Source organism: Ursus americanus, chromosome 7 (genome assembly GCF_024610735.1).
Source record: "Ursus americanus isolate L20-20 chromosome 7, mUrsAme1.1.p, whole genome shotgun sequence".
Classification (NCBI taxonomy): Eukaryota; Metazoa; Chordata; class Mammalia; order Carnivora; family Ursidae; genus Ursus; species Ursus americanus.
The window spans coordinates 13479144-13498553 of record NC_142133.1 but is presented as its reverse complement, the minus strand read 5'-3'; the positions used below and the strand labels follow the sequence as shown (position 1 = coordinate 13498553).

Genomic DNA, 19410 nt, shown 5'->3' with positions numbered 1-19410 from the left:
AGATGAGCCTGAAACACTTTTTTGTGAACAAATGTGTTCACACGGGGATGTACTGTATGGTGACTAACATAATATAATAAAAAAACATTAAAAAAAAAGTTCACAAAATGATGAGGACACATCAAAAGGATGCAGAAGCCTGCTTGAATGGGCTCCCAGGGCCAAATCAGGGATGATTTGAACATAAAAATTAATAATGTTACTAAGGGATCATAACCCATTGAATAATGTAGGAAACTACAGTTTATATTGCTAAAAATTGAAAAATGGCTAAATGGAAGGCTTAATGAGTAACAGGTAACTTACATAATTTCAAAACACCTACCTACAAAATGCTTATGAATTACCGAAGAAGGGACTTGGCTGCGGAGAGGCCTGCCAGACACCCCTGCGATCAAGTGATCCAAGTAAACATCTTCAGTATGGGACAAACTGCAATCTTCACCACCAATAAGACACAGCAAGAAGGGTGTGTCACTTCTGCGACATCTCTGCCAAAGGAAATCCATGTGACATCCCACTAAATTCATGATCTGAATTTCATCATGAAAATATACCGAAGTCATATCGAGAGCTATTCTGCAAAATCTTCAAGTGTCAAGGTCACAAAAGTCAAGGAAAGTTGAGGACTGTCCTAAACTGAAGGAAACCAAAGAGAATTGACACCTAGATCTGCTCAGTCCTTTTGCGATGAACGACCTTGTCAGAACATTAGTGAATCTTGAATTGGGCCTGCCCATTGGACGGTGGCAACGTAACAATGCCGTGATGGGCCATGGTATAACGTAGCAGTATAAGTGCCTGGAGTTTCCTGGTATACTGCAGAGGTGTGTGTGCTAGAGAACAGCTTCTCAAACTCGGGTACACAAATCTTTGAAAAATGCAGATTCGGATTCAGTTGGTCTGGGTGGAGTGTGCGTTTCTGCCTGTCTAACCAGCTCCCAGGTAAGGCCCATGCTGCCTGTCCAGAGCAGGAATAGGAAGGGCCTAGGGAACCTGGGGTGAACGTTTACTATTTGCCTCCAGATACTTACCTTCCTCCTTTTTTGGCCCCAGACTCTGGTGTTTCCTTTGGGAACAATCTGCCCCCCGCCATGTACCAGTTTTGGGTCGGGTGGTCTTCAGTGCTCAGGCAGTGAGGCATGCAACCTGGGCTTGATCTAGCCCATACCCTGGCCGCTGTGAAAGGTTCAAGGCTGGTCCTCGGACCCAGCCAGGGCCAGTGAGATGCAACTCGAAGAGGCCTGGCTGAGCTGGCACAGCCTCTACAGCCATCTTCATCTTCTGGAGCCTTCCTGGAATTCCAAGCTGTACAGTGGCTCGGTACGTGCCTTTTGCCCTCCGATTCCTAAGGTTTCCAAAGCTTTCTGACCCCCCGCCACGTGACTCCACCACATAGTGGTCATGTGACCTTACTTAGTAGCAAACTGAATTTTTACCTCAGTTTTGTCATTTATAAAATGGGATACCACCCACCTCAAAGGGTTGAGAACTATATACTGTCATCCACATAAATAAAGCGTTTTGAGCTGTACGTGGTATACAGTAGGTGTTCAATAAATTTTTAATTGTTCCGTTTGGTTTTTGGAACCGATGATCCCACACAATAAGAAAGGATGGCATCTCACTGGTATGTCTTAGGTCATTTTCTGTATTAAGAGTGACTTAACACAAGAGTTTGGGGAGCCCGGAAGATAAGGCCAAACATTTCGCTAGGCAATGTTATTGTTTCCTCTGGATCCAGGACTTCTTGCATAGCCTACTCAATTCATACCTAACTTGCGCCCATCCTGCACTGAGTTGCCTATATAAATACATATGAAAGGGAAATAAATTAGCAACATTGTAGGTGTCCCCAAGTTCGGTTTTTACTTTCCCAGGAATTTCAAGTTCTGGCCAGTGAGCAGAAATCCCTTCTACTGTCTTTATTCTACTGCCATCCTGTGGCCAGCCTGTGCCACTGCAGTGCTGAGGGCGGGTGTAGCTGAGCTCCCTGTGCCATCCTCCTGGTGCCTGGGATGGGGCTCCTTGGGAGGAAGGAAAGGAGTGAAGTTGAAGGGTCTCCTCAAGTCCCCACCAGCAAGCAGGAGCCTGGGCATGAATCACCAGTCTTGATCTGATTTCTGTTTGATGAACCTCAGGGCCCCATAGTACAGGATCATGAAGCCACCGCCGATGCCAATGAGGATGAAGTAGATGGCGTAGAGTGGGTACGAGTTCAGGCCCATGGAACTGAGAATCTGGGGACACACACCTCAGTGAACTCACTGAGAAAACATTCAGATGGATGTTATCTATTTAAAGTTGAAGGCCTCAGCTACTTACTACGTCTCCCGGGATAGAGATGGTGAAGTTGCCGACTGGCATGTGGTAAGTGTTCCCTTTAAACTGAATCTGCATCAGCCCTTCAAAACACCAGCGGAGAAAGGAGACTTTGGAGATCCAAGCGGGCACTGGAGACAGTGAGAGCCATGTTATTCACACAGGCTAACCACCTGCTCCCTGGGAAGCCCTCCCGAACTCAGGGCCCTGGCGGCTCTGCCTCCAGGTGGCAGGAGGGCAGGGAGAGGGCGAAAGGGCCAGAGTGACAGCTTGGGACATGGAGTGGAGTGGAGGGGGCCAGGTGGCTGAGGGGGTCACCACATGTTGGATCGATAACAATTTGAGAGAGTAATGTATTAGGTATCCCAGCATGTGCTCAGCTTCATGGAGGCACAGCTGAGATTTCTGAGTCTGTGCCCTGATCCCACAGGAGTATCACAGGGCCAGGAGCAGGAGGAAGGAACAAGCCCAGCTTGGCTGGTCAGGAGAAGAGAGCAGCCATGGAAGCTGGGGAGGGGCTGGACAGCGCCCTACAGAGAACAGCCACACAGTCTCAGATGTGCGTGCGTGGAGTGTGTTGGGGACTTCAGAAGAGCAAGGTGGGGGCAGCAGGAAGTAAGCAGCCCCCCACAGGGCCTGAAAAAAGCAATGACATGGATTTGCACCTTACAAAGTGCCCTCTGCATGGGCTAGGGTTGAGAGGGACACAGAAGGACCAAGGTCACAACCACTGCGGTGGTCTGAGACCTGACAATAAGGCCAGGGGTGGGAGATCAGGCAAGCGGACATTCCAGAAAGATGTGGGAGGCAGAACAAACCTGGCTCACTGGTGAATGTGGAGAGTGAGGGAGAGTCAAGGGTGACCTCCAGGTGTCAGCTGGGGGATATAAGAAGGCGCCATCTGCACCCTCTCATAGCGTCATTCCTTTGACAAGCAGGACAGTCGGCTCTTAGAAAAACCAGGCTTAACTTGGATCTAAATGGTGAGTTCTCATCCCCAGATGAAAGCAGGCTTCATCCAGCACCAGAAGGCCGCAAAAAGCTTGACAAGGGGAGGGAAGCAGGCCTTACCTGTCCACAGGTTGTCCAAGCTTATCATGAAGCCCCCGGTGAGGTAGAAGGAGTTGTAGAGAGCGTTGCCGAAGAAGGAGGATGTATGGAATGTGGGGAGCAGGGCAGCGGCACCCAGGGCCATGATCCTGCAGCAGTAGACCGCCAGCCACACAAGGAGGAAGTGCAGCAGAAAGGGCTCGAGGCTTGGGCGCAGGTTGGCCAGCCAGTAGGTGGGCATCCCATAGATGATGATGTAGACACAATGCTCCGGAAGCTCCCCTAGGATCTGCAAAGAACAGCCCTTGTAAGGATGGGGAGCTAATGCCTTCACTGTCATTGTTCGTTCGATGTTTAAAGATAATAATCCTCCATGATGCCAACCTTCCCTGCCCCTGATGATCAGGCTGGAGCAGGAGGGCTGGCGGGCGCGGCTGTGGGACCCTGGAATAAGAGCTCCCTGCTGGTTTCCCCCTGTAGACGCCATGGGCTCCACCTGGGACAGTTCAGAGCAGTTTTCCCCAGGGAGGCCGTGTGGCCTGGTGAAAATGGCAGTGAGGTACTGTTCTCCTGTTTCAAGTTCCCATCCTGCCTGCCGAAACCTAACAGCTGTGGGGCTTTGAGACAGCTGCATAACCTCTCTGAGCCTCCGCTTCCTGGAAATCAGGGTAATAACACTTGCCGACCTGCTTCCTGGAGATGTCGTGAGATCAGAGAGCTGAAATATGCTGGATGTTTCCCACTTTTTTTGTTGTTGTTGTTTCTTTTTTTTTTTTTTTTTAAGGTTTCTGCTGACCAGGAAAGTGTCATTCCTAGTCCACAGTCCCAGTCTGCTGGTAAATGTTTTAAAAATATCAAGTCTCTGAAACTCCCCTAGCAGATGTGACTTCTGTAACCACAGATGATGCATGGCCCCCCGGTTCAGCAAAATACTTCTCTTGAGCTTTTGTACAATGCAGTGTAGCTTTCTCTGCCCCTGCCCCCCACCTGGTTACTTGCTCTCAGCCCTGACCAGTCACCTTGGTAAAGAAATATGGACCAGCAGTGTACAGCCCATCTTCCAGTTCATAGTAAAGCATTGCCCTCTCTGAGTGACCTAAAACAGGGGAGAAAAGGAAAATGAAAGTGACATTAATTTTCAGTGTTTCTGTTTTTGAGTCTCTCTTTGTACAATTATAAATAGTCATATTGACTAAATGTCTTCTATTTTTAAAAAACAGGCAGAGTTAAACCATCCTAATTTAGATGTTTGTGATTCTGTGACTTGTGCATTGCTGTCAAGTATAATTCCTGCTATAATAGGAATGCCTAAGACTCCTGGGTAATCTGCTTTCATTTGCATACTAATATTAATGTGCGAACATTAAAAACAATCATCACCTTTTGTTTTGCAATCATGGTGAAACTATTCAGCACACCCATTCTCCCCAGCAGTTCAGAGGAACACAGGCTGGCTTTGGACCAGCTTAGAGGGGTGACCAACACCGTGCCCTCTGGCTGTTTCAGGTGTGGGTCACAGAGAGCAAGCCACACTCACATTTGGCAATGACATCCAGGACCACGTTGAAAGGGATGAGAGCTCCAATCATGAACAAGAGGGCAGCCGTGTCTGTGAAGGAGAGCTTGATGGCCCCGTGGCCGTAATAGAGGAACCCGATGACCAGGGACATCAGGCAGGCCTCTGCTCCATGGATAAGGAGAGTTGGCAGGTCTCGGAAGTCGTTGAAAATCTGACGACTTACAAAACAAAAGGTGCCAAAGGAACAACATATACCAGCCCTGTCACGCTGGCAATGTCATGTAATCTCTGCAAGGCTCTCTTTTCTCAACTATAAAATGGGAATAGCACTACGCCCTCACAAGGACTGTGAGGCTCAAATAGGATCACTGATGAAAGCATCTGTGTCACACTAGTTATACAATAAATAATTTACTTTATTGTCAACGTATCAGCTGTGCAATTTCACTTAAAGACATTATCCTAAGGAAATCACCAATCAGGTGTGTAAAGACATATGTACAAGGATGGTTGCTGCAGAGTTACTTGTCATAGCAAAAGCCTGAAAAAAACCAGACCATCAATAAGCACTTAGCAGGGAAATGAATTATGGCTAGATTGGAATGCTGAAGAAGACCTAACCAGATGAGAGGTAGAGACCTATTCTATATGAGGCCAAAAACAAAAAAATGGTTACAGAACAATATGCAGAGTATGATCCCCTTTATGTATTAAAATGTTGTGTGCATGGGAGGATCTAGAAACATTCACACCAAACACATGGGTCTGGTTTTCTCTGAGGGCTGATGTGACAGGTAACCTTCCTTTTCCACTTGAGTTTCTCCGTATCGTCTGAATTTTTCACCACAATCCTATGTAATTTCTCCGATCATCTGGCCAGTAAGGACACTTTGATTTTGTTTAAAGAATAAAAGTAACAGGAGTGTTCTGTATTGCACAGAGGGCTAGTGCTGGTCTTGATTGATACTGGTTTTTAAAAATGATTCCTCCTCTTGCTTTCTCCTTCAAATTCACTTTAGATAGAAAGGGCTTAATTGGATACAACAAAGACTTGTGGGGCAGGGCTGGTGGTAGTGGGATGAAATGGCGGATCGGATAATTACCGGATCAGCATGGTAAACTGCTGCACAGGGCCGGGCAGCTCAGTGGGAGTCGGGGGCTGGTCGGTGTCCTGGGGGAGGGCCAGGCTGTCAAGAAGCAGAGTGTGTCATGGGGTGTGGGGGCGGGCTGCCTTCTGCAAAGAGCTCTCCACCCAGAGCCACCCTGGCCTGCCTTACCTCTCTGCACAAGTGCCCTCACCCAGCGCCCTCGCCTCCGCTCTCCAAAGAAAGTCATCGAAGCCACGAACTTTTTCTCGAAACAAGGTCGCAAGGGACTGAGCCTTCTCTCTGGTGGCCACTTCCTGCTCTCTGCTTCGCCTATCGATGCTAGTCAAGTCCACTGTAAGGAGAGGATGCAGGGCCATGTTATCTGTACCTGCTCACGGGTGAGGAGCTTGATGCAAGGCCAGTTCACAATGCTGGTTAGCCCTTGGGGGCTCCAGGACATGCTCCCCACCCTCTGAGAATGGACTATGAAGTGATGAGCAGAGCAAAGAGAGGCAGAGAGACACTCAGGGCTGGCCTCCCACCCTGCTGGACCTGGCCACATCCACTTCAGGGGAAAGTCTGCTGCAGGGGAAGGGCAACGCCAGAGCTCTGTGGGTCCTAGCCCCCAACCCAACACCCAGGCTCATTACGGGGCCATCCCTAGGACAGAAAGTAAGACATTAGACCTTTGGAGCCAAAGGTCATGGCACAATTATACCCTGGCTCCAACTCAAACCATTTAAGAAGCTTGAGATGAGGACTCAGCCTCTCTGGTGTGCCTGCCCATGGGGAGAAGGTAGCTGGCCATGAGGCAGCTGGGCAGTCTGGGCACCTGGAAGTTCTAGTTGTCAGTGTAAATTAGTAATCTGGCTCCCCAAGCAGCCTGCCTAAAAGGGGAGAATGTTTTGGCTGGAAGATGCCAGTGTCTGGACAACTGTAAATAGAGCTGTCACTGCCCTCCATGTTACTTGCGGGAAGCATCTGGGAGCCCCAGCCATAGCTCTACTCTCATGGGGTTCCTGCAATGTCAGAAAGACACACCCACCCAGTCACAACCAGGGCCCTCCTGAGCCCAGCTTTACTCCAGGCTGGAGGGTGGTTCTCCTCCGACTATTCCTTCTCTTAACCTCTGTCTCTTCCCTCCTGCCATCTTCAGGACATGTCCCAAGGTAGGATAATGTCCAGGAGGAGTCTTTGTAAAATGCAATATGTCTCCTCAGTGTACAAGCCTATAGCTTGGAACACCAGACTCTCTGCGTACTGCCAGACCCTGTACCCCAGAGAGGTAGGTGGTACACAATGACAAAACAATAAATGACAAAAATAATAAAGAAAAAGTTTTTTTCAGGTCTGTTATGGACATCTGGCTTCTGGTAACCTCCCTCTGGGGTTCATACACATTGCTCCCCGTGGCCTGGTTGACAGGTGTCCTCTATGTGAGTTCACACAGTGTGAGTGCACAAGGGCTGGCAGGCTGGAGAGAGCGGCCTGTCCTCCTGGGGAGAGGGATGGACAGTGGATGCTGGGAGGAGGATGTGGGCCCAGGACCAGAACTCAGGGAGGGGGCCAGATATACTGGCTGTGAGTCCCAGTTCTGTGCCTTACAAGTTCTGTGCAAGGGGTTTAACTCTTCAGACTTTGGTCTTCTCATCTGTAAGGATGGAGATGACCCTGGCAGGGCTCTTAGGGTCCAAGGGACACTCTCTGGAGCTTGGTGCCTTTGGGCCCAGTGTCTGCCCTCAAAGACATGGTCCCTGTCGTCATGGTTATTGGTGAGGCCCTTGCTACACTGGGCCATCTTGGGAGGAAGGCTGGGGCTCCAGGTGACATATTAGACAAGCCATAGCTACTGCCTCCCCCAGCGCTGGTGAAGCTGTGCGGCCTGGCCAGCAGCCACAGCACGCTTCAGCATTCAGGATGCAGGCATCTGCTTTCAGGTCAGGCACCTGTAAAGACAACTGTCTCCCCAGCAATGAAGAAATTGCTTTACCCTTTCCCAGAGGGCTACATGCTGAGAGCTCAGATCCCCAAGCAGAAAGGCCTCTCTATGCTGACAGAGCAACTTTCCTATCTAAAGATTCATTGACCAAGACCTCCAAATGGCCCTGAGCTCCCTGTGTCCTGGGGCCCCCTCTACCACCCAGCGCCTTCAGACTCTCTGCTTCTTTGGGGGCACCAGGGCACAGCTTTAAGATTTCCTGGTGGCCTCCTGACCTTCGGTATCCTAAGTTTCCCTACAGAGTCTGAATAAAGACCACAATTCTAGAAATTGATCCAAACCCTCTTGGATTCTATCTCCTTTAGCCATTGGAATTCTCATAGGCTTATCTATCATGCACAGGAGGATAGCTATGTCAGAGCTGCTTTATTCAGGCCCTCATTTCTAGCATTTGATACTTGGCAAAGGGACACATGTTCTACAGCCCGCTCTGCCTGCCCCCCTTTCAGGTCCTGCTCCCCCGAAACCTCCGAGTTTCCCTCCCGACTCTCTCCACCAGGCCCTGGCGGGGCAGGGTGCCCGGCAGCTCACCGTAGAAGTCGGCAGGGTTGCTGTAGCGAGGACAGGGGTGGCCGATGGCTGTGAAGTACTGCACCATGTGCTGGGCTGCCCCCAAGTAGATGGTGCTGCCGGACGTCATCAGGAGGACCAAATCAAACAGCCTGAAGATGTCCGACCGAGGCTGGTGGAGGGAGATGAGCACCAACCGGTTGCCCTTGGCCAGCCGGGACAGGGTTTTCACCAGGTTGTGGGCCGTGAAGCTGTCGAGCCCGGAGGTGGGCTCATCCAGAATGAGGATTCCTTCCCAGCGGAGAGAGGGGCCTGGTGAGCCGGCAGGACTCCGGCTGGCCAGGGCCCAGCCAGGTGGGCGCCGCGGCCCCCCCTCACGCCCTCACCTGGATTCCACAGGAGCTGCACTCCGATGCTGACTCTGCGCCGCTCGCCCCCCGACACGCCCCGCACGTACGCGTTGCCCACACGCGTGTTGGCGCACTGGCGCAGGCGCAGCTCCGCGATCACGTCGTCCACCTGCGGAGGAGGGCCGGGGTTTAAACGCCCGCGCTGCCCGCCCGGCTCGGGGCCGTGCGGCTGCTGTCCCGGGGCATAAGGCGCCTGCCCCTCCGAATGGGTTTGCGCTCCAGCTTTCACTGCCGCACGCAGTGTTTGTTCCCGCTTTCTTTCAGCACGTCCTGAGCGGCTCCCACGCGCAGGGCACGGCGCCATGTTGGAAATGCGGCCGCGACCTGGGGACATGACAACTGGGCTCTCTGCCCACACGGAGGACAGGAAAACAGGTAGAGAGACACTCCTCACGCATTTTGTCCTGTGCCGTGAAGGGAACGGGCCAGGGATCAGGCGGCTTACACAGGAGCTGAGCATAGGGTTGGAAAGATGGTGAGCTGGGCTGCTCAGACTCGACCTGTGGTTGGGCCCTGAGGCAGGGAGGGAGGGTGGGTGATGGGAAGGATGTCGTGGCTTCTTGGGGTCACCAGAGTTAGGTAGTTACCCTTTCGTCACGCTGAGCCTGGGAGAAGGTTCTGGGCAGGCGTAGCTGGGCAACAAAAGCCAGGGTCTCGCGGACGGTTAGATTGGGGAGCAGCTGGTCGTGCTGGCGCACATGGGCCACATACTTCCTCACCAGCTGAGGCGTGCTGAGCTGCCCGTTGATCCAGATTTGGCCAGACTTAATTTTGCCGCCATGGTCCCTGCCGGTGATCACGTCCAGCAAAGAGACTCTCCCACAGCCTGTGAAGCCACCAGAGACATCCTGAGAGCAAGAGCTGCGGGGGGCCAGCCTGGAAGCCACGGCAGCCCACACACTCTCTAGCCATCCTGGACTGCACCGTCCTTGCAGAAGTGACTAGCTCCTAGGGAAAGTGGCCCAGCTTTTGCTTCCAGGTGGGGCAGTCCCAGCACCTGGAGTTCCAGGCCTTTCACCCGCAGCCAGTTTGAGCATCAATGGGGAGCTGGAGGCACGTTGACGCTGCGGGGGGGGGGGTGGTGGTGGAGGTTCAAGCCAGTTAGCCAGGGGCTGCATGGCAGGAGAGGGCTGGAGTCCTGGCCCTGGCTGTGCCTGAAGCAAATGCCCTTTTCCATCTCTAATAAGTCCCTCTCTCTCTCTCTCTCAAGCAAGGCTGGTGTTAATTGCATTATGAAGCTTAACTATTTTTGGGTGGTAAATGTGCCAGCAACATTGGCTCAGAAGCTGGGTTTGTGGGAAGGACTAATTTTGGAAAATTAATAGGGTGTTTTTAAAAAATATTTATTTATTTTAGAGGGAGGAGCGAGTGGGGGGAAGCGCAGAGGGAGAGGGAGAGAATCTCAAGCCAACTCCCAGCTGAGCAAGGAGCCCAACATGGGGCTTGATCTCACAAATAGGGTGTTTTTTAAAAATGCAAAACTGGAACTTATTTTCAGAAATAAGGAAAAAATAGAGGAATAATAGATGTGGACATGATTTTAAAACAAAACCACAGTATACACATGTGTATTTCTCTGTATCTGTCTTTCTCCTATTTTTATCAGTGATACTTTTTACTCTCTCTAGAAAAAGTGATCTGTTGCCCTAAGTTAACACCATCCACCTCTGAGTGACCGCGATTGCTATTGATTTGGGGAAGTGTCAGATTGGAATCAGGTTTCCAGAAGCATTTGATGAGACTCTTTGACAGCCATTTAAGCTGTGAATGCCAGTTGGGCTGCAGCTGTGAGAACACCTTGCAGACAGCTAGGGATGAGGCTCTATGTCTCATTCCCCTCATTCCCCCAGAGGGTTTGGTTTCTTTACTATCAATTTCTTTCAGGAGCAAATTTTCCAACTTGTTTTCAAATAAGGAAAGTGTCAATACACAAATGTAACCACCCCTCCTCGCCATATGCACATGCTTCCTGCAAGAAGCCCCATGCCTCCAGTGCAAAAAACAAAACTCAGGAAGCCTCCCCAATAATCCTTCTGCTTACTGACCAGAGGCTCACACAGTAGAAAGGGACCTGCATGCTGCCTCCCAGGTACCCCTCATTCAGGGTCGCTGAGAACATAAATGGAGCAAAATAGCCAGGAGAGAAACCAGAGGGGAGGGCTCTGGTCCTGTTCCCTACCGAGCCTCAGACATCAGATCCAGGCTCTGAGTAGCAGGGGACTTTGTCAACATTTATAGATACAGTGGGATTCCCAATCCGGGAGTGTGAAGGCCACATTTCCTAAACACTTTATGAGAGGTATGGGTGGCCTTTCCCATGGAGGCCACCTAGTGCAACTGGGGAGACCTTCTGTGGACCAGGAAAAAACACCAAAGGCATTCAAGAGCCTTAAAAAATGGCAGGAGTCTCCAATTAAGTAAATTCATTCATTGGAAAACAACTTTGTCACTACTGCTGATTCTCCAGAAGCAGCCAAAGTGTCTGGGACTGTTAAATTTTATAAATTATGCTGAGCATTCATTCATTCTTCATTCTTTCTTAAGTGGAGTAAGAACCACAGGATGTGTAATTGATAAATCTTTCTAAGAAATCATTTAGGGGCACCTGGGCGGCTCAGTCGGTTAAGCAGCCGACTCTTGATTTTGGCTCAGGTCATTGATCTCAGGGCCCCCTGGCGGCGGCCCCACACTCAGTGGGGAGTCACCTTGAGGATTCCCACCCCCGCCGCCCCTCCTCGCACCCCCCCCAAATAAATAAATCTTCAGAAGAAATCATTTAAATAATTTCAGTCAAGTAAACATGAAGCTAAACAGCCTTGAACCAAGAGTCAGAAATCCTGGAGACTGCTCACTCTATCCAAACTTCACTTTCCTCAGGGATGCTAACAGCTATAGGGGCAAGTGTAGGGAGTATTAATTGTGATGACTCAGGCTTTGTGGAAGTGCCTCCACGGGGCCCACAAATCCCCCAGATTCTCAGTTCACGAAGGAAAAGCAGATACAACAAGAAAAGCCACCAGGAGTTACAAAAATAAAATTGGCCTATGAAGTGACTTCTGTTTTCTTGTTTAAATCAGAATTGCAGAGGCAGTGCCAAAAGTGGGCAGGACTTGACCTGTGGGTGTTACTTAAGTTACAAAGTGCATTGACACACATTATCTTATTTGATCTTTGGTTAGACAATAAATAGAATTTCCCTATCAGAAGACTAAAAATTTGGAGATGTTCAAAAGTTCAGTAATCTTCTGGAAATGATTAATTAAAAGGTATAACGTGTTCTCATACCATGTGAAAGAAACGCCTTGATCTGAGAATCAGAAGACCAAAGTTCTAGTTCCAGCTCTACATTAAATATATGTCCTTAGGTGAATCACTCACTTTCTCTAGACTTTAGTCTCCCCATCTGTTGAATGAAGGTGTACATGTGTTGAGGGGAAGCAGGAGGACACTCTAGAGATATGGATAACGTAGAATACTGATAATTTAAAAACCCTTCTTTAAAGAGGCTTTCAAACTGGTAAGGAGAAAGAAAGGTAGAATACATTGGAGAGCATGAACTTTGTTCTCTGAGGCCTCATTCACCTCTGGTGTTGTATAATTTTAAGTTTGCCTTGCAGAAGTGACTCTGAGGCACTCCAAGAATCTGGATCTTTGCAGGTGGTTGAAGGCTGCACTAAGACTTGGCCTCTCTGAGAAGTCGGAGTTGCAGCAGGGGCTGTGCTTACCCAGTTGTGAGTGAATGAGTGAATGTCCCTGGTGGTGGAGGGGTCCCCTGAGAAGAACCTTGAATTCTGAAGCTGCCTGATGATCTTGGAAAGGCTGTTGCTTTGTCTCCATGTTAGGTGTTAACTAAGGACCAAGTCCTGGATGCAGCTTCAAGAGGCACACTCGTGATTCCTAATGATGGCGACTACCTGAGAGCTAGTAAATGGAGGAACTGGAATTTGAACCCAGGTCTGTCTGACTCAGAACCTGTGCTCTCACCCACTCTGCTATGCTGAGGGTTCTGTGAGAAGCAACCATCTGTCTGAGGGTCCAGTTTGCTTTCCAGGAGAGACAGAACCCATCGCCTCACTATTTGCCCTTAGTGGTACCTGAGCTCCCTATGATGGCCAGCATCTGCCCACTCCTCACTTTGAAGCTTAGGTTTTGGATGCCCAGCTCACAAGAATCCTTGTGAGATGTCCAAGGCATCTGGAACTGAGCCAGCTTCTTAAACCAGGGCACCTGGGAGTCCATGTCCACCTGTGGGGAGACATTGGAAGGTTCCTCAGAGAGCCAAGTGGTCAGAGGGTTTCAGCAACTTCTGTTCAGCTCTGTATAGGAGGCATCCTCCTGCTGATAGACAGCAGGATGAGGGGCCCACACCAAGATTTTATCAAACATGGAGGCGGAGCCCATGTTGAGGTCCTATGCTGAGAACCTGAAGCTACCATTTGTAAGTCTGAAGCTAAGACAGGCGAAGCATTTACAATAGCAGAACAGAAAGGAAAATACAACATAAAATGATGTCTTCACTTGATAATAGGTTACTGATTTACTAATGATTTATTAAGTGTTTACTATGTACAAGGCATTGTGTAAATCTCTGTCAAGATCACACAACAAGTGGCAGAGCAGAGAAAGGTTATGGTGTGCCGCATTAGCTTGTCCTAACTCACAGGAAGCCAGGGTTGGGCCTCTGAGGTTCAGCATTGGAATCCCTAGCGTGTTCCACCTGGACTGCCTGGGGTTTGCCCCCAAGAGGGTCTGGGAAATGGAAGTCTTGAATCTGACCAGAGGTTCTTGAAAGCCTCTGAAAGGCCAGCAGTCCTTGAATTCTGTCTTATTAGGACAGTATATTTTGCAAACGAATAACAACAACAAAGCACAAAACTAGTGAAGCCTTAAAGAAGTCTATAGAGTGGTGTCGTGGCATTGTTAATTTCTTAGTTTTGATTGTTTTGCTCTGGGTATGCAAGATGTTAACATTAGGGGAAGCTGGACAAAGGGTATATGGGAACTCTTTACTATTTCTATAACTTTCCCAAAAGTCTAAAATTATTTCAAAATCTGAAGCTAAAAAAAAGTTTGAGAGATTTCCCCCCCCACGGGTTCACATAATTTATGTTTTAACAAAGGTCTCGTTCTCTTATGCTGTCAGCCTCCAGCTACATTATGCATACCTGAGGGAGTCCTGTACATTCACCCAACGTGTGAAGCATCAGTGTGGCCTGGACTTTGTCCTTGAGGGCAGAGGGCCCTCAGGGTGGTCTCACCCTTACCTTCCACTTGGGGAATCATTTGACCTTCCCTGCCCACTCCTCCCACCTTGTCCTCAGGTGTGCTTCTACCTGGTAGCTGAGATCTCGGACCTCCAAGGTGTTGGACTGGCCGCTGTAGGTGAAGTACAGGCTGTTGTCACTTTCGGAGGAGAACAGGCTGTCCTGGAGGCCCTGCTGGTAGACATGACAGGTGAGGGGCTCCTTCAAAGGCTGCTGAGCACTTAAGAGAAACCAGGGAGGAGACCCAAGAGGTGAGAGCAGCAGCTAGTGTGGTTGAGATCCAGAATTGGGAAGACATGGGCTTGGGCAGGCGGAGCCCAAGGGCTCTGAGAAAATGGGAGCATCCGTGAAGGCAAATCTTTCCTTCCCTGCAGAGTGTGCTTTGGGGCTTCCCTCCAGCACAGCTCTTGGCTCCAGAAAACTCAATCTCAGATTGGTGGAGCCTGGACCCAGACTCCTGACTGGAGAGAGCTTCGTGAGCTGCTGTGCTCTGGGGATACCTGAGCTGGGGGTTGACCTTAACTTTTCTCTTCCCTGCCTCTGGCGTACTGTCTTCTAATGCCAAACAGCATCCACGTACCTGGCATGTGAGAGGAAATAGCTGTCAAAAAGCTAATGCTCAATATTTGGAAGACACCATCCTTGGAAAAGTTGCATCTTATTCTCATGTGGAGTTTTGCACAACAAAGCCATTCAAAATGCGGTTGGGAGATTTCAGAGGAAGTCCCTATCATCCTCATGGTCATCTTGATGCTGTTGTTGAAGTGATGCTATTTTTGGACCTCAGGTAAATCAGTGTTTCATGGTATCAGCTGATACCTTTGGTATTAGCCATCAGCAGATCTGAATTCCTTCTGTTTTATCAGTTCAATCATTTAAATCATTGAGGCCCCCAAAAAGAAGAACCTGCCTAGGAAGGTTTCAATTTTTTAATGGATACCGTTTTTCTCTTGTTTCTTAGTGCAGGGAAAAGTGTGTTTATTAACAAGTTCTAGTTGACTCTGATCTTTCCGCTCAGAGCTGCCCTTCTCACACTGATGCGTTTCTTCAGTCAAGCAAGCAAGCATCGCTACTTACTGGGAGCCCACATCATGCTGCAGGTTTGGAGTTTGGAATGTGACACAGACGGTCTCTGGGAAGCTTAGACTTTTTTTTTTTTTAATTGAGGTAAAATTGGTATATAACATTATATTAGTTCAGGTGTGCAACACAACAATTCCATATTTTGTACACTGCAAAGTGGTCACTACAATATATCTATTTACCATCTGTCACCGTGCAAAGAAGCGTAGGTTTTAATGAATGGGACAGGTGGTTAGGATGGAGCAAGACAGGCCAGGTGTAGAGGGAGGCTGACCTCAAGCATCCATTCAGGGTATATTTACACTGTGTACACAGTGCCTACCTGTGCTTTGTGTGAAAATAAAATCCAAAAGTCTCTGTCAAACTTCCCTGTAGTGGTGGAGGTCAGAGGTCCTCCAAAAGGTTATTGCAGCCTGATGGGAGAGCAGGGAAATCAGTACAGGTGACAGTCTGCGGCAGCAGCTATGAGTAAGTAATCCCCAGAGTGCCAGGGCAGTATGGAAACCACAGACCGTAGCTACTTATCTTGTCTAATGTTAGAACTGTTACCATAAAGATCTAAATTATACAGAAAAACCTGGGAAAGATGAACTCCTCATTTAGCAGAAGGGCCATCTCTGGGGAACAGAGGAATACAAGAGAGAAGGTTACAGGGGAAGGTGAGGGGAGCGAGCTTCAGAGCTCTTGGTAATTACTGGTGTGCATGAGAGTTCAGTACTCTATAAACTGATCAGTCTGAAATATTTCAAAATATGTTTTCCAAGTGAGAGAGCAAGCCCATGCATAGAACTCCAGAATACTACTCCCACCTTGCCAAGAATATTACTCCCCTCAGTTGCCGGTGCCTCCAAGGCAGGAGCTGGCTGTGGAGATGGAGGAGGGCCCAGGGTCTGTGCCCTCAGAGATGGAGGAGATCTCTACTGGGGGAGATCCAGGGCAGCTAAGAAAAGGGCTGTATTCCGGGCAGGTCAGCTCTGCACCTGACCTCACTCACCACTTCTGCCACCAGCACTCACACTGCTTAGTTTTTCCATTTAATTCTGTTAAACTATCAGAAATTCTAGCAATTATAGAGAGATTCATTGGGGCTAACATGCATCCTATTTGTTTATAAAAAAGTAAATGTCTGTCGGATGGATATGAAGTCGATTGGTGTAAGATATGAGTTAGCTCAGAAATTGCTTCTGTGAACAAACACCTGGCCAAAAGCTACCCAGGTTAGATTTCAGGTGGGGGTGGGAGGTCGCTTAGGAAAGGAGGTCGGACATTTTGAGGTCTGGAGTATTATATGCAGGTGACCTTATGCCCAAGTGGGTTCTGCTTTCCAGATAAGTGCTTTGAAAAGGTGGAGGGTGCTGGGGCCCTGGGGAAAGAGGCGTCAGAATGGGAAGACAGATAAAAGGAGAGAGGTGCTTCCTGCTCCTGGGGCTGTGGGCTGTACCCCTCCCCCTAGGCTAAGTAGTCAGGCGCAGGCCGGCCAGGGACCTCATCCACCATCTAGGGACTGTACCTTCCTGGAGCTGCACAGGCAGGGTGACTTTCAGAGGAAGAGGATTCGTTGCTGGGTTGGGGATGGCCTCTGTTCCATTTGAAATATTTCCTTGGCTCCCAGGAAGGATTTGTTAGACTCTTCCTGAGGTTTTGACAAATTCTCTGTATTTTTCAAATACTTAAATATCTATTCAGCTGACATCTTAATCAGTATGACTGTCAGAACATCACTTGAATTTCTGACAGGTGACACCCAAAAAAGCAAAGGCAGGTTTATTTGTAGGTAACCTGCTTGGCTCCTGCTGGGCTACATTGTAATTTCTCCTTGTATTAATTTCTGATCAAATTCCTGTCAGAAGCATAGATTAGAAGGGAACTCAGGGAGCACAGAGCCCACGTTCCTTACTCTAAGATGAGGAATCCGTGCCCTTGAGTAGTGATGTGCTGAGGACTCAGGGCCTGGCAGAAACATGCAGGGGTTGTTCCTGGCTGAGAGGATGAGCCTGGGCCTTTACCAAAATGGTCAGACCAGATCTCACACATCTTTGCCCCGAGAACTGGCCCCTCTTGTCCTCCTCTGGCTATGCTTTTGGCCATGGACGGAGGAGTCTGGGCCAAGAGCACTTGCCACTCCAGGTGCCCCAGGCCAGAGGGGCATTTGTCTGTGGAGTGTAAATGGAATGTGGGTGGGCAGGATGGCATGACCACATAGGGGTGTGTGAGTCACGTGTGGGGCTAGGGTTGGGCAGAGAAGGGGGACAGGCTATAACTTGGTCTGGAAGCTGGCTCCCCTGTGCCACCACGTTGTAGCTGCTGCTCCAAAAGTTTCTAGAATTTCTAAATTTACACCTGGCCTTTCAGGTTGGGAGGAAGGTATGTCAAGATAAGAAAATAGAAACTATTTTAAAGTTCTTAGCTTGACTGGTAACTTTAAAACTTCTAGACATTAGGGGCGCCTGGGTAGCGCAGTCGTTAAGCGTCTGCCTTCGGCTCAGGGCGTGATCCCGGCGTTCTAGGATCGAGCCCCACATCAGGCTCCTCCGCTATGAGCCTGCTTCTTCCTCTCCCACTCCCCCTGCTTGTGTTCCCTCTCTCGCTGGCTGTCTCTGTCTAATAAAGAAATAAATAAATCTTTAAAAAAAAAAAAAAAAAAAAACTTCTAGACATTAGATATGTAGCCCTCATTCTCTTGTTCCAGATGCCTTAAATGTTGGGGGAAGATTGTCACTTGGAACCTTGAGTAACAGGATTGGAGAAAAGGAAATTGGTAATGGTAGGCATCCCTGGATGTTGAATTTGGGCAGTTGTTGGCATCCCATGCTGTGGTGGCTGAATTGTCAGACCTTTTAGGCAGAAAGTGTCCCCAAAGGCACCGCTGACTTTATATCCTATTCAGGCTGTGAGCACTGTAGTCACAGCTCCTGGGAGTCCTTTCAAGGCAAGGACTGGCTGTATTCCCACATCAGAAATGGCTGTTTGTCACGGCTGCAGGGTGAACTAGGAATGGGCCAGGCTGAAGTCCTGTCCTAGCAACTCAGGGCCGGACTAGGTGGCCTGTGGCCTTCCCTGTTGGGTGTGGAGTCCTCAGACCTTTCTTTTTCTCCCTCCTCCCCATGGCAGGCAAAGACGGCAAGGTCAGTTGGGGTGAGGTGGAGATAGAGGGTGGGCTCCGCCTCCTTTCTGTCTTCCAGTTTAGCCTCCTGCTTCAAATCCCACCCACACCCCGATTTTAGCCAAAGGCCATTTCTCAAGTAAACATTTCTTATGTAAGATAAAGGTGGAGGACTTGTGCCCCAACCTCTCGGCCCCCTGGCTGCTATCTGTCCCTTCCAGCTCTCTCCGGGGTCTTATGTCTGCCTGCTGTAGCAATGTTTTGCACATAAATTCTGATGTTCCCATAAAAGTCGCTTGCCATCCTATCAGTTTACTGCATCTGAGACTCTGAGCTTGACAGACACACAGATGAAGGAGAGACAGCAGAGTCCCTGGTGTGTGTGAACACATTTCTGCTTTGGAGTCTCATTCAGAAAAAGCTCCATCTGGGGCGCCTGGGTGGCATAGCGGTTAAGCGTCTGCCTTCGGCTCAGGGCATGATCCCGGCGTACCGGCATCGAGTCCCACATCGGGCTCCTCCGCTGTGAGCCTGCTTCTTCCTCTCCCACTCCCCCTGCTGTGTTCCCTCTTTCGCTGGGCAGGAAGTGACCTCAGAGTCCCCCTACCCACCCTTGTCTCCTGAATCTCTTCCCCTCAGCCCTCTGATGCCCAGGAAATAGAGTTCTGCTGCCATGTTCTCCCTCTGCTTGTGGTCTTGGCAGTGAGTTAAAGTTCCTGAGGGAGGAAGGAAAAGGTCCCATTCTCTCCCACCCTCCATGACTGAGGTGTCTGCCCATCACTCACGGAGGCATCCTGGGGAGCAGCCCTGCTCCATAGTCCTCTCTCCTCTGAGGGCTTCTCAGCCATGGGGCGCAGCAGCGTCTGTGCCGCTTTGCTGCAGCTTCCTTTCCACCTTAGCTGCTGCCCGCCAGCCCCAGTGGTTTGTCTTTCTCAGAGCTGGGCAGTCTTTGGCCCTGGTTCACTGCGCCTCTCTTCCAGCACTCCTCCCAGGCAAGCCCTCCTACAAACAGGCTGTGTGTTCTGCCCACTGCCAAGATAGTACACACGCTCTGGGTAAAGG

The 19410-nt window shown here is 49.6% G+C and overlaps 1 protein-coding gene across 1 annotated transcript; it reads right to left on the bottom strand.

Annotated features, from left to right (window-relative positions):
• Window positions 1–1541: 1541 nt before the first annotated feature.
• Window positions 1542–19332, bottom strand: ABCG8 (ATP binding cassette subfamily G member 8). The gene is made up of 13 exons (XM_087863356.1): window positions 19134–19332; window positions 14232–14333; window positions 12993–13143; window positions 9486–9724; window positions 8875–9007; window positions 8510–8779; window positions 6169–6331; window positions 5995–6078; window positions 4910–5109; window positions 4392–4468; window positions 3394–3661; window positions 2326–2453; window positions 1542–2240 (listed from the first exon to the last, which is right to left on the bottom strand). Exons 1-13 carry the CDS (start codon window positions 19194–19196, stop codon window positions 2103–2105), a joined length of 2016 nt encoding a protein of 671 aa, XP_087719482.1. The 5' UTR covers window positions 19197–19332; the 3' UTR covers window positions 1542–2102.
• Window positions 19333–19410: the final 78 nt, after the last annotated feature.

Coding starts and splice junctions, on each gene's coding strand:
- ABCG8 (XM_087863356.1), bottom strand. CDS start 19,196: ATGGCTGAGAAGCCCTCAGAGGAGAGAGGACTATGGAGCAGGGCTGCT. Junction 14,334..19,133: donor CTGCTCCCCAGGATGCCTCC/GTGAGTGATGGG, acceptor GTCTACCAGCAG/GGCCTCCAGGACAGCCTGTT. Junction 6,079..6,168: donor GAGGGCACTTGTGCAGAGAG/GTAAGGCAGGCC, acceptor GCTTCTTGACAG/CCTGGCCCTCCCCCAGGACA.